At 43.3% G+C, this 13641-nt stretch overlaps 1 protein-coding gene across 1 annotated transcript; it reads right to left on the minus strand.

The window, feature by feature from the left end:
* Window positions 1-708: 708 nt before the first annotated feature.
* Window positions 709-12658, minus strand: LOC106607813 (scavenger receptor class A member 3-like). Its single transcript, XM_014205181.3, has 8 exons — window positions 12390-12658; window positions 12165-12266; window positions 6729-6764; window positions 6405-6449; window positions 5740-5859; window positions 3970-4050; window positions 2486-3529; window positions 709-2286 (listed from the first exon to the last, which is right to left on the minus strand). Exons 2-8 carry the CDS (start codon window positions 12169-12171, stop codon window positions 1850-1852), a joined length of 1770 nt encoding a protein of 589 aa, XP_014060656.1. The 5' UTR covers window positions 12172-12266; window positions 12390-12658; the 3' UTR covers window positions 709-1849.
* Between the last annotated feature and the right edge of the window lie 983 nt (window positions 12659-13641).

The following is a 13641-nucleotide window of genomic DNA, read 5'->3' on the forward strand; positions in this document are numbered from 1 at the left end:
AGATATCTTGCGGCGGCTTGCACACCACATGTGAAGGAGAAGCTCAGGCCATTTTAACAGAGTATCTTTAAACAGCCAGCCACTGAAATCAGACACACCTTCTCAAATTTAAACACTGCAGTCTTTTCCTTCTTTTGAAGAATAATTTGATAGTGTATCTTCAGTCTGAAAGCCATTTAATTTTACAATCTGTTTTCCTCTGTAATATTGCTTAGGTGAAAATATAAAGTGGTCGAATCCCTCCACACATTGCAAATCCATATGACCAAAAAAATATGGGATTTGAGTGGATTTTAGGGGAAGTTTTTGTTAGAGTTCGTGTCCCTCAGATCTCATGAGACTGCATGATATCAGCACGTAATTTGAAGCCATAATATCCACAGCTAATATTCTATGTGGAATATAGCTGAAACATCTAAGGCATGAGTTGTATTAAAAAACAATTGAGTAACACAGGAAATTAAAGACTGTTTGAGTCACTAAATCCTAAGATACTTTATTGGAGGGAGAAAACTGCATGTTCTTAATTAATGAGCAAAACCACTCCTTTTTCCGTTCAGGGTTTTGGACTGAGTAGAACTCTGATTGACTCTCCCGGCAGCTACATCCAAGCATTCTACCAGACACAAACGGGAGTTCAAAATAGGTTCAGATATGTGAAGAATAGCAGAACTTGTGAATATGTGATGTCAATACACTTTGGTGAAGTAGAATGGTAGCATTTATTGAACATCTATTCAAGCCAGTCAAATGTTTATAAGAATGACACAGGTTTACAAAAATACCCACTGGGCACAGACGTCAATTCAACGTCTATACAACGTTGATTCAACTAGTGTGTGCCCGGTACGCAGCGTCTGTCTCTTATCATTACACCTTTTTTTTTAACATGTTCTATTTACTGTTAAAATACACATATCATCACACAACTCTGATTATGTGCAGAGATTCATATGAATAGTCACAATGTAAACAAGAACACACAACAAACATGATGTATATTATATACACTTTAAAATCTGAAAACACTGAATGTAACTTAGCAAAATATTGGCATAAAACCCCAAATATGTCTTGTAAAAAGATATTTATTCAAAAACCATACATTTTAAGTATTTCAGGAAATGTTCAATTGCTGACTAAAACACAATACATCCAGAGTTGCGCTACCCAAGCAGATTCCTTTGGTTATTCAGCAATTTCATTCATCCCTTACCATTATGACTATGACCTGTTTAATCATCTCAACTTCAGTCAGTATTCAGAGAACCTGCTCCGAAACATAAAAGATGCAAAAGCAAACACATAAAAACAGACTGTAGTTTCTATACTTTATAAAACCAGTCAAGTGCCATCAAACAGAACTTCACGTGTCAATGTTTCACAAATGTGTGTACAAAATAATCGCTATTTAAGTGTACCCTCATGAAACTGCATGGCAATGTAAACCTAGATCTTTATGAAGCCCCCATGAGGGTTTTGTGGTTCCTTCAAGCATACATTCAGCTGTATATAATACTGAAAACTTACAATGCATTTTTTTAACTCATACTTTTGCAGTCTTTATGTTATCTTCAATTTTGCAGTCTCCTCTTCACCCTTCATACCTGAACATGCATTTAGGGCTATGTGTACTGTACAGTATATGCTCAAGAGCATGGGTTGTCCATTGAGTGTCCAATGAAAACAATGGACTAACATGAAGCAGAAAGTTTGAGAATGAGCTTTCCCATGCTCCATCCATCCATTCCATCCTCTTCAATTACACTCCACCCCTTTGTCAGGCTGCCAGTACATCACTACAGTACATCTAATCCTGCCCTTGTAGTGATCAGACCTTATGGGCCCCTCAAGACACTGTGGCTGGGTAAGCTGGTAGGCCTGGTGGGCCAGGGGCTCCGTGTGGACCAACAGGCCCAGGCTTTCCTCTTGGACCGGGTAGCCCATGCACCCCTGGGAGCCCTGCTTGGCCCTGTATTCCCATTGGCCCTTTGGGGCCTGGCAGTCCATCCTTACCAACAGTACCTATATCTCCCTTCTCTCCTCTTTCTCCACGGGGGCCAGGCTGGCCCACAGAACCATTCGCCCCTTTGATCCCCACTCCGCCTCTGGCTCCTATTGGTCCTGGCTCCCCCTGAGCTCCTTCTGGCCCGATGAAGCCCTTCTCTCCCAGAGGGCCACGGTTCCCTGCTGGGCCTTTGTCTCCTTTGTTTCCTGTCAGGCCAACTGGACCTTTGGCCCCTCCTTCCCCTCTGTTGCCCTTTGGACCTGGTGGGCCAGGTGCACCTGTGAAGAGAAGAGTAGTGTGAGTGAGCACAGGTGATAGTAGCAATATTAGCAAGTATAAACAGTAATAGAAGTGCATTTGGGGAAGAGAAGAGTCAAGTGAGCACTAATGAAACCAGCCAACAGCAACACCGCTAAATGAAGATCTCGTAAACAAAAGTGCCTTTGGCGAAAACATCAAGAACATCTCTTGCTGTACCTTTCAGAATGGTGAAGTTCTGGATGACATGGGTGTGGTGAGTGTCTACTAGCTTCATCTCCTCCATGACCATGAACAGATTCCTGACGTCCACGTCTAGACGGACGCTCAGCAGCATGTACTGCTGCCTCAGAGTGTCAGCCAGGTGCATCAGCAGTAGCACCGTTGTGTTCAGGTTGTGCAGGTCCTCCGTGTGGCCACCAAGCCGCGTCTGGCACGAAGTGCTCTCGATGTTGATGTACTTGTACATGCTCTGCACGTGGCTCACTGTGGCATTGATGCTGGACGAGATGGTGTCGATCTCCATCTCGATGGAGTTCATGCGGGCGTCCATGGTGATGAACCTCTCGCCCGTCCGGTTCTCGTAGTACTTGGAGTGGTAGTGGAGGTCGTGCATGTTCTCCTCGTGCTCGTCCATGAAGGAGGTGACGTTGTCTAGCTGCATCTGCAGGTTCATCACCTGCAGGGTAAGGTCGTGCACTATCTCCGAGCTCATGCTGATCCTCTGGTGCGTGGCCGAGATGCCGCTCTGGATGCTCCTCACCATCTGAGTGGTGGTGCTGGAGTTAGACTTCAGACCGCTCAACACCCGGCTGTAGTTCTGCCAGTCAGCGGTCATCTTCTGCAGGACCAGCGTCTCCTCGTCGGTCTTTCTCTGCAGGGCGTCCATCCACAAGGAGCTGAGGGCCACCGAGGTGTTGACCTGATTCACCGTGGCCTTGAGGTCATACTGATCCTGAGACAGAGTCTTCATGCTCTCGTCCGTCTCGGTGATGACCACCTTCCATCCGTCCACCTGGTGTACGTAACGCTCCAGGGACTGGTTGATGAGCCTGATGGACAGGGAGTAGTTCTGCATGTCTCGGGTCATCCTGCTGCTGGTTGACTTCAGGGTCTGCTGGGTCTGGGAGGCCTGGTCCAGGACCTGCTCCTGACCCAGGATCATCTTCTGGAGGTCCTCAAACTCCCCCTTCAGCCTACTGATCTCCTCGCTGAAGTGGGCCACATTGAAGCAGTCCGAGCAGTTGCTGACAGTGCTAAGATCTGTGAAAGAATAGACAACAATATTATGGTGATCTGTTTATGTATCATTTAATCATGATCAGAGTTCCCATTTGTAAATTGTAGTCGACTGACGGATGCAGTGCTTTCATAAATGGGCCAATGGAGGCAGTTGTCGTAGACTCTGCAAATTATGTCTCTTCAGGGAGTTGACACCCCAGAAGAGGCAGGCCATGAAGCTTGAAGAGTGGATCCTCACTGGCCCAGACTTCATACTCAGTCACCCATGCAGTTACACTCAATGGGTGACCTATTTTAAACAGAGGGGTCCTCTTTCGACAAAATACATTTTGGAAATCTGCAGAAATGTCCAGTATGCTCTACTAGTCATTGTTTACTTCTTGACTTCTCTGTCAGCAGCCACATTGGGAGGCTCTGCTTGCATAGCACATTTTGTCACGTGATTAATCATACTCTCTCACCTTGTATACTTTCCTGGACCTTGGTAATCTTCTTATGATAAAAGGATTCCTTTTCTGATAAGTTGTCGACCTTCCTAAATACTGATGAGACAATTATGATGAGACAATTAGATAATTATGTAAATTAGACTTTCAGAATAACGGGAATGGAGGTTCCTCTATAGAGATTGAAACAGACATGATACATGTGTTGAGAAACTGGGATGCAAATGAAGTTATAGAGTAACAACAACAGTTCTTTGACAATACACATCAGTGAACAGAATTAAGTTGCCGCCTTGAACCTTCTTGTACGATAACAACAAGACAGTTTCTTTCTATTACAAAGTACTGCACAAAAAATGCTATTGGTTTGTACAGCTGGTTACTTCCCAGTTGTTTATGTTCCCCAGTAGAAGAACAACAGTGCTTAAAGCACACTTTTAAGGACTTATACTTGCATATAATTTCCTAATCCTTGATTCTGGGGATTAATAACTGGCTCACCATAGTATATTTGCACTCACTAACGATGTCATTTACATACCACCAGTTATGCTGCATTGGGTCTCAGGGATGTTGATTCTACACAGCTTCTCAACATTCATTTACATTATCATGGTGTACTGGTGGACATTAACTACTGATATTGTTCTAATCATGTCAGCTAGCTACACAGAGGTTGGTTAGGTTCTAATATGATGTTTTTCCCCCACCAGAATGCCTGTTATATAACACTAATTATTGGGGACTCTGAACAATGTAAAACAGATGTGCTGCATGATATGGACATTTCTATATTTATGACTTCATGTTTTAGTTCTCGCTCGACGTTTGGGGAGTTTTAGCCAAACAACATTTCAGACATTTCACGATATAAGGTTTACAGTGCTTTGCTCTTGTTTCGCCTCATTATTGCTGTGCTCTGCGTTGACTTAAACTCAAGCAGACCCCGCCAATAAAATGCAGTGCCACTGCAGTGTTGGAATCCCAACCCTCTGTATCAGCGCTCTTGGAATTACACAATGGCCCTCCGGGAGCTCTGAGCTGCTGTGAAAATGAGATTTATCTTTTTGAATCGCAATAATATTTTTGCCTAAATGCAAGTAACATCTGTAAGCACTGAAAAAGTTGTCAGTCAGGTAAGACCTGGCAAATCGGTTTGAAGTCGTATGTTCAATCGATCCTTGTCGGAAATTAAAGGTCCCTTATTTTTTACAACAGAAACCCTGTAGGCTTGAACCAGATCTCCCTCTCATCTGTTATTGTACAGTGTGGAGCACATTGTTAAGTCAAGCATGACAAAAGAGAGGAGGTCCTGATTGGGGAAGAATGCCTGCTGTTGTGAAGCTTGAGGTCTGTGCACACACGATACCTGCAGAAACACCAAGTCCCAGACTTTAATCTACTCATACAATAATCTGGATTTAATACGGCTTTATGAGTTTAGTTATTATATATCATCAAACCCAACCAAAGTGGTGGTGTAAAAGTGGGCCTAACAGCTCAAAATCCCCTGAGACACCAACAGAGAGTGGGGTCACAACCAGGGTCAGCCATTATCAACAGCAACGCTGGAGAAATTATGACCCTGGCTGTGACCCCACTCTCTGTGTGTAGCTAGCTGACATGATTAGAACAATATCAGAAGTTAAGAGCACATTGAAAGTTTTTACACCTCGTCGGCTCGGGGATTCAAACTAGTGACTTTTCAGTTACTGGCTCAACACTCTAACCGCTAGGCTACCTGCTGCCTGCCGCCAGATTTGGTATAATATCATTGTTACTCACCAAGTGATGCCAGCACTGCCACTGCTATGATGAGGAAGGCAAAGAAACTGTACAGCACTTTAACGGCCAGCTGCAGAGAACGTGTCTGCTGGCATTTCACACAGCCACCTCTGGTTCTTCCTGCAATCAGAAGCATGGGGCTTTAGTCTCTCTACCATAACATCAGGTGGTTAGAGAACAGATAGGAGGGGAAATACCTGTCTTAACCCTGACACTGTGTGGACTGTGCATGACTAACTACCAGACTAGTGGCTGGCTTTGGTCAGCAGAGGCTGTGTAGAGTGAGCATGGTGGTCAGACGGAGGAAAGAGAAGGATTAAGGAGGGATATCTGAAACAGATGTACAATGCACGCACACAAACAAAACAATGATGGCAGATGTATGCAGACACACGCAGGCCCTCACGCACACAAACACTGTACACACGTAGCCCAAATGTGTACACAATACGCCCTTGATGGATATTCTGATGCTATTTTTCAAAGGGTTATTGTATTGTTGGGTTCTTCGTCTGAGAGATTCATGACCGACATATCAAAACAATATCAAAACGAAGGACACGTCATAGAACCTGCTTGTCTATCCACATAACAAGCAAAATTAACAAAAGTGGACAGCAAGAAAGAAAGCCTGTGGGTTGTAGATTTGGAACCATGTTTCTCACCTCTAAAGGAAGTCATCTCTTCCTCCTCCCCACTAAGATCCTCCTCTGAAAGGCGGCAAAGAAAAATGTGTCACTGTTATGGAAACATCTGATAGCACACAGAAGTTCAGGTCATGCCAGCATTCATTGACTTTTTACTTAAACTCAGCTTCCCATTAGGCACCTTAACCCTGTCCTTAATCTGACTACTCCCACCATGCAAGCGTGCAATAGTAGGCCTACTAGATTTGACAAAGCCAGGACAGCAACAAACAGATTTGTCACACCATTCTGTCCAAGAACCAGAGGATAATTTAGAAAACCAACACGCATGTTTGTCCTCACCTTTAAAGAGCTGGTTCTCGTATCCGCAATAGATTTCTGAAAAACAGATGGAGAGACTTGAAATGCGTGTTCACAGATGAAGGTCAATAGTATGAAACTTGAAGGAACAACTCACACGTTTTATTAAAGTGGTCATAAATCACAAAGTACGAGGTGAAATGCAATAAGCCCCTTCAGCCACCTTCAGCCACAGAAACACAATTACGCAAATTGGAAACGGGATTGTTTTCCTAGTGTTTAATCTGTGTCTCTGACCAATATATCATTCACTTCTCTAAGTATGGTGGGCTGGAATGAAAATGTATGTGCTGTCAGATAAAGGGCCCCATTGCAGCCTAATATGAAACACTATAGTAAGGCGGATTGTGTGTGATGCTAGCTGGGCTGGCTGTGGTTCCAGCTCTATGTGGTAGAGGGGCCAGGGGGACATGGTACACTGATGGTAAAGAGAAGCAGCTTCAAGCCAAGACCTGAATTTGGATTCAACTTGGGTTTAAATGGCTTATTGCTGGGCACAAATGAAAGGGAAAGGGGGATACCTAGTCAGTTGTACAACTGAATGCATTCAACTGAAATGTGTCTTCCGCATTTAAACCAACCCCTCTGAAACAGAGAGGTACGTGGGCTGCCTTAAATCGACATCCACGTCTTCGGCGCCCGGGGAACAGTGGGTTAACTGCCTTGCTCAGGGGCAGAATGACAGATTTTTACCTTGTCAGCTTGGGGATTCGATCCAGCAACCTTTTGTTTACTGGCCCAACGCTCTAACTACTAAATTAACTAGTAATGCTTACCTAATAGAGCTATAACTTATAATCTATGTGATTTAATCAAACCAAATCAACTATATTTTTCCGAATATGCCGAATACAACAGGTGTAGACATTACCGTGAAAAGCTTACTTTACTGTACCATTGTGATGCAATAGAGATGTACACAGGCCTTTCAACTGATTAATGGCATATGCAATTTTAGGCTACAAACCTCAGTATTTCTTGTGAGGTAATCCTTCAGAATCTCATCTGAGTTATGTCAACAACTCTCTTACTAAGGTACAACATCCACAAAAGTAAAGAACAGTCTCTGTTGAGTTTTTTCCTTCACTGTCTTTTCCCCTTTATATTACTTTCAGGCAGCCCTGGTGTTTTCACCTCTGCTGGGCTGGGCTGTGCTTTTTGTGCACGGGGAGAGGAACTCTGAGGTGAGGGTGTTTATGTGAAGTCAGCCTGTTGGAGCAGCTGAAGTCAGACTGTTGAAGGCCAAGGCTCTGACTGAAATGCTGAGATGTGCAGACCAGTGGAAGAGAGAGAGAGAGGGAAGGGGTCTGGAATGGGCCCAGCTGCCTGCTGCAGATCTTAGACTTTACATTATCCAGTCAGCCATACCGGTGGCTGTAAGCTAAACCCGGGCCTGCCCTCCACTGCTCTCCCGGCTCTGCCAACGGAGGAAAGAAGTGGTCTGCCCTGCCTTCCCTGTATAAAACATGCCTCTTACGTCAACCAGGAACTTCATCAGCACCTCACATCAATCAGGGGCACTTCACCAGCATAATCACTAGACATGTTTTTAAGATAGAATCAGGCACTCAGGTGAGGCCTCTATTGGTCAGTGGTCTTTAGAATGTAAGATATTTAAATGTGGTGGGTGTTTGAAGTAGAACCAGTGTTCCGTGTGCATTTGGAGGAAACGGAAGAAAAAAACTTCTGCAAATTCTAATGGACAAAACTAACATTTATATTTCATCAAACACTTCATGAATCGAGTGTCCACTCCAAAAATCTTTAAATATTTAGATAACTTTGTAATCCAATAACGTATATGCCAGCAGGGGAGTGAAATGTCTATATGGTATATCCAGCAGGTACTGTATGTCCAGCAGATTTCCTTGATTAGAGGGTGTGTCATTCTTGCATTGCTAAAGAGTCTAATGTGCCTGGTAAAAACATAAATGTTATTGCACTGAAAACAGAATAACCCCTACCTATCATTAGTTTTTATAATAGATTATTTGGAATGTGAATTTGATGATATGTTTTCTGTTTTAACAGTGTATAAGGCAACAACCATGTAGACCTCTGTCCACTATAGAACTTGCCAAAAATACCTCTCAGGTACTGTCATAATGTGTTAAAACTTTTCAATTCCTGATAGTAATGAAAATAATCTTTGTTGTTCATCCAAATACTTCTGTCATGACTCATCTAAAGCTATGGAGATGATTGCATTTCAACAGTTGACAAACATGTACGTGGTGAGAAAAGATTGATACAGTGATGGTACTGTATGGAGAGGATTCAAGATGAAAAACATTGACAATGTTTCAGTTCTAGGGTATGAAAGAAGAGCTTTGACTCTCCGAAGCAATACAGTTCATTTGTCTCTTGGCCAGATGTCTTACAGTACGCAGCCACATATGAAAACACACCTTGAGCTCTGTTAAAACATCTCAGCAAGAACATTAGAGGTAGCAATTGCGTTACATAGTACTCTTTGGTGCTACTCTAAACATAGTTGATTATTTGTAACCACATCCATATGAATACCTATGTAGGTATGAGGGTAAGTTTGACAAGTTGGCTAATAATCTAGCTATCGCACATTAGGCTAAATAGAATAATTATTTAATTCTGTAACCTATTACATAAGAAAGGGCCATCATTGGGCTGGAAGAAAGGTCCATACAGAACTGCTGATAGGGCAAGGACATTGTTGACTGCCAATAGTGGCCAAATGACGACACCCTAGGGAGAGAAACTGGAGTCAGTAAAAAAGGTTCCTTTCTGTTTCCACAAAAGGACAGCCACCTAGTAAGCGGACCCATTTCTAATGATGGCATTGCTGTGTAATGCCCTGGGCATGAAGCCTTCCCTTAGGAGACTAATCTAGGAGATAACTCTAGGAGACTACTCTAGGAGACTACTCTAGGAGACTACTCTGACCTAACACCTACATCAAGGCGGTGACCCGATCCTGTAGGTTCATGCTCTACAACATTCGTAGAGTACGACCCTGCCTCACACAGGAAGCGGCGCAGGTCCTAATCCAGGCACTTGTCATCTCCCGTCTGGATTACTGCAACTCGTTGTTGGCTGGGCTCCCTGCTTGTGCCATTAAACCCCAACAACTCATCCAGAACGCCGCAGCCCGTCTGGTGTTCAACCTTCCCAAGTTCTCTCACGTCACCCCGCTCCTCCGCTCTCTCCACTGGCTTCCAGTCGAAGTTCGCATCCGCTACAAGACCATGGTGCTTGCCTACGGAGCTGTGAGGGGAACGGCACCTCCGTACCTTCAGGCTCTGATCAGGCCCTACACCCAAACAAGGGCACTGCGTTCATCCACCTCTGGCCTGCTCGCCTCCCTACCTCTGAGGAAGCACAGTTCCCGCTCAGCCCAGTCAAAACTGTTCGCTGCTCTGGCACCCCAATGGTGGAACAAGCTCCCTCACGACGCCAGGACAGCGGAGTCAATCACCACCTTCCGGAGACACCTGAAACCCCACCTCTTTAAGGAATACCTGGGATAGGATAAAGTAATCCTTCTAACCCCCCCTTAAAAGATTTAGATGCACTATTGTAAAGTGGTTGTTCCACTGGATATTATAAGGTGAATGCACCAATTTGTAAGTCGCTCTGGATAAGAGCGTCTGCTAAATGACTTAAATGTAAATGTAAATCAACAACCCAGTGTTTCTATTCACATTGCATTTGTTTCAAGTATCAAACAATCGCCAATATGCATGTACAACACACAGTGAACAAAGAGAATGTTAGTGGTCTCTCATTGGCAACATGAAGTCTAAGTCCTCCCACCCTCATTGTTATTGTGAACTTTGGGCCACACTGAGCAAGAACATGACACCAGTCAACTCCCTTCATGTCCACAAACCTCATGATTTGTCAATGCTTGTGGTTACCCTATTGTGTTCCTTTTTGATTTACACTTGGCAGAGGATTTTCAAATGTTAAACTTAATCTCTCCCTATCAACCTACAAAAGCTGATGAATATGTAAACCACTGTTTGGATTTCACACACATTCAAATGTGGAGCAGGGAATATCCAGTTATGTTTGACTATTGAACTATAGTATAAGCTTTGGGTCAAGAGGTTATGTTTTCTTGTCTTATAACAGAAGCAACTGGCAATCCATTCTCCAAACCAAACAAATACCAAGACTGACAACCAACTATACTGTACTGTTTGAAATGTCCACCTGATTGGTGTTGACTTAAAGCTTTTAACATGGATACCTGAATCTCCAATTTGAAAACAGAGACAAGATTTCTCTAACAACAAAGGGCCCCAACTGCAACTGATAAAGACTAGTGTCTCCCCAAGCCCCTGTTGACAACCAACTGTTTTAGATGCACTTAAAAGGGAATGTGTAGTTGCTTTCAAAGCAGTGAAATGCCTGGAATGTGTTGATCCAAATGGTCTTGCTCCAAAGGATCTCAAGCAGCTCTTCTTGGTGGAGTGAGAGAGTCTAGACTTGAAATCAAATGTTACCCTAAACATGCCCTCGTTTTCTCCAGGAAAACACTTTGCACATCTCGTGATAGAAATAGCCTGGCATGTCTGGCAATACTAGCAAGGGTCTTGTTCTGTAATCTCACAAACTTCTCTCTTGCAATCCCAGTAGTTTTGTATAATTACAACCTTTCAATTTAATCTGATAACTGTCACGTGCCAAAGATTTATGATTGAATGCCTGTCGAAGGAATGCATTTGTCTTTCCAAAGAAGAGAACTGTGTTGAACAGTTATTCAAGTTCTTGTAAGGCAGTCTGTCTCCAGTCAGAGTTCTCTCTACTGTACTGTATGTGCCAATCACACACCTGCTGCTTCCCCTACTGAGGTGCCTCTTTCCTGTTTCACATTAGGAATGTGTTAGTCTACATGTTTAGTAGCCCGGCTTCAATGGAGCACACTCCAAACAAGAGATGAGGAGACCTCCTGCCTGTGTGTTCCCCTGTAAATACCACAACACTTTATAACACCTTCCAAAGCTAAAGCCACATGTCGCTACTCAATTCCTCCTCCAAGAGGACTCCTCAGATTTCGAAAGCCTCTTCAGAGTCTCTGAAGACTTATACATCATGCAAAGTTGACAAAAGTTAGTCTTTAAATGTTATCCTTTCAATAGGGCTCATATAAGATCCTTAAAGTAAGCCAAAAAGCAAACGTGTGGCTTCTGAAAACAGCATGCTTTTGAAATACGGATCTTTCAAAGCAAAAGGGGTGGATGTCCCACATCCAAGATCAACAAACCAACGTTTTCTCTGGACGCTGTGAGGTACTGGTCTTAAAAGTGAGCTGTCTGCACATTTGTGTGCCACCGGTGCACTTTCACGTCTCCTACATAATATATTATATTCCTGCACAGTAAGCAGTAGAATTTGAATACAGCATCAACAGAGAGTCATCAACAGTCGTCTAACCTTTCATGGTGATTCTTCAAGGCAGCTCTGGTGACGATGTGAAGAACTTGTCTGGACAAAAGCCTCTGACTGTCCCAGTCCTCTTCTCTGCAGTACAGTCTCCTACAGCAGAAGTGACAGAAAAACAGTGTCTAATTTACAATGTATACACTCATCCATAGGCAACAGGTCCCTCTTGTAAATGGTTCAGGGTGTCCAGAGCACTGAGCAGGAGACAGGACTTACTTGTTAATTTACGAATGCTGTATATCCAGCCAGACTTTTCTCCAAACAACTACAGTAGGAATTCTTCAGGCAGCCCATGGGCTCTCTCTCGCTCACCAGCAACTGAACTGCAGCTCACATACATAAAACAGTCTAGGTCTATTAGTGTGTGAAGAACAAATTCCTGGCTACATGCTACAGTTAGTCTGCGAAAGGCTGCTGCTCCTCTCCCTCAGAGCCAGAGGAAACTTATACCTTGGACAGTAACCATGTGCAGCATGGGGAAACATGACTGGGCGAGCGGGAGAGAGGGAGAGAGAGAGAGAGAGAGAGAGAGAGAGAGAGAGAGATGGGAGGGGGACTAAGAGATGGAAAGAAGAGGGAGGGACGGAGGGTGCATATGTTGTAGAATGTCCGGTCTGCGGCTCGGGCTAATTACTAACAAATGTTTGAAAATGGATCAAATGGGCACCTTTACTATCTATGGACTTCCTCCACTTTTCAAAAGGAAATACTTTCCTCCATGTATGATATATCAGGGCTAATTCAATAGGCATACCTAAAGTCATTTCAGAAAACATGTAGTTAGATGGTTATAGACCACTTTAAAAGACAAACATCAGCTTAATTAACAATTTATCACAATCAATTTGCAACGCGGTCTCAGGGCAATTCGGATTATTCTGTTCGTAAATCTGTGACAATTTTAGTATGATATACTACGTTATGTTAGGTTACATTATGAATGGAATATTGGTCCTACAATATCATATGAATTATAGGACGCATAGTATCATATGTCTTACCCGGTCCTACAATAGCCTATGAACATCACTTATCATACATCTTGGAGGATGTATGCTATTATACATCTTTCTCTGAGACCAGGTTGCTTGTTGCACCATAATAACAAAGGAGAATTACGAGGAGAATTTATGTTGGCGCTTAGGGGAACTAACAAAAAAGGTTAGGATAATTTAAGTAAAAGGTTAGGAGAACTAAAATGACAAAGGTTAGGTGAATTTACATAGCAGGTTAGGTGAATTGAGTTATGTGTAGAATATGGGTTAGGGGAAGGGTTAGCTAAAATGCTATAGTTGTCCCCAACGTGACTTGAACACGCAACCTTTGGATTGCTAGAGGGTCGCGGATTAGGCCCACATGTAGTTTCCTAATTTATAAGAAAAATTAACAGTTGTACAGAAAGACTCATGTGAAGGCCAAATTACAGAGGTGGAACTTATTGATGCAATTAAAGCCTTTTAACCTAAAA

The sequence above is a fragment of the Salmo salar genome, chromosome 06, assembly GCF_965601325.2.
Source record: "Salmo salar chromosome 06, fSalSal1, whole genome shotgun sequence".
In the NCBI taxonomy this organism is placed as follows: domain Eukaryota; kingdom Metazoa; phylum Chordata; class Actinopteri; order Salmoniformes; family Salmonidae; genus Salmo; species Salmo salar.

What these genes read in the sequence shown, in the direction of transcription:
- LOC106607813 (XM_014205181.3), bottom strand. An exon ending in CGAGAACCAGCTCTTTAAAG is followed by an intron (nt 6,450 to 6,728) that starts GTGAGGACAAAC and finishes GCCGCCTTTCAG; the next exon opens with AGGAGGATCTTAGTGGGGAG. An exon ending in GGCAGTGCTGGCATCACTTG is followed by an intron (nt 4,051 to 5,739) that starts GTGAGTAACAAT and finishes TTGTCTCATCAG; the next exon opens with TATTTAGGAAGGTCGACAAC.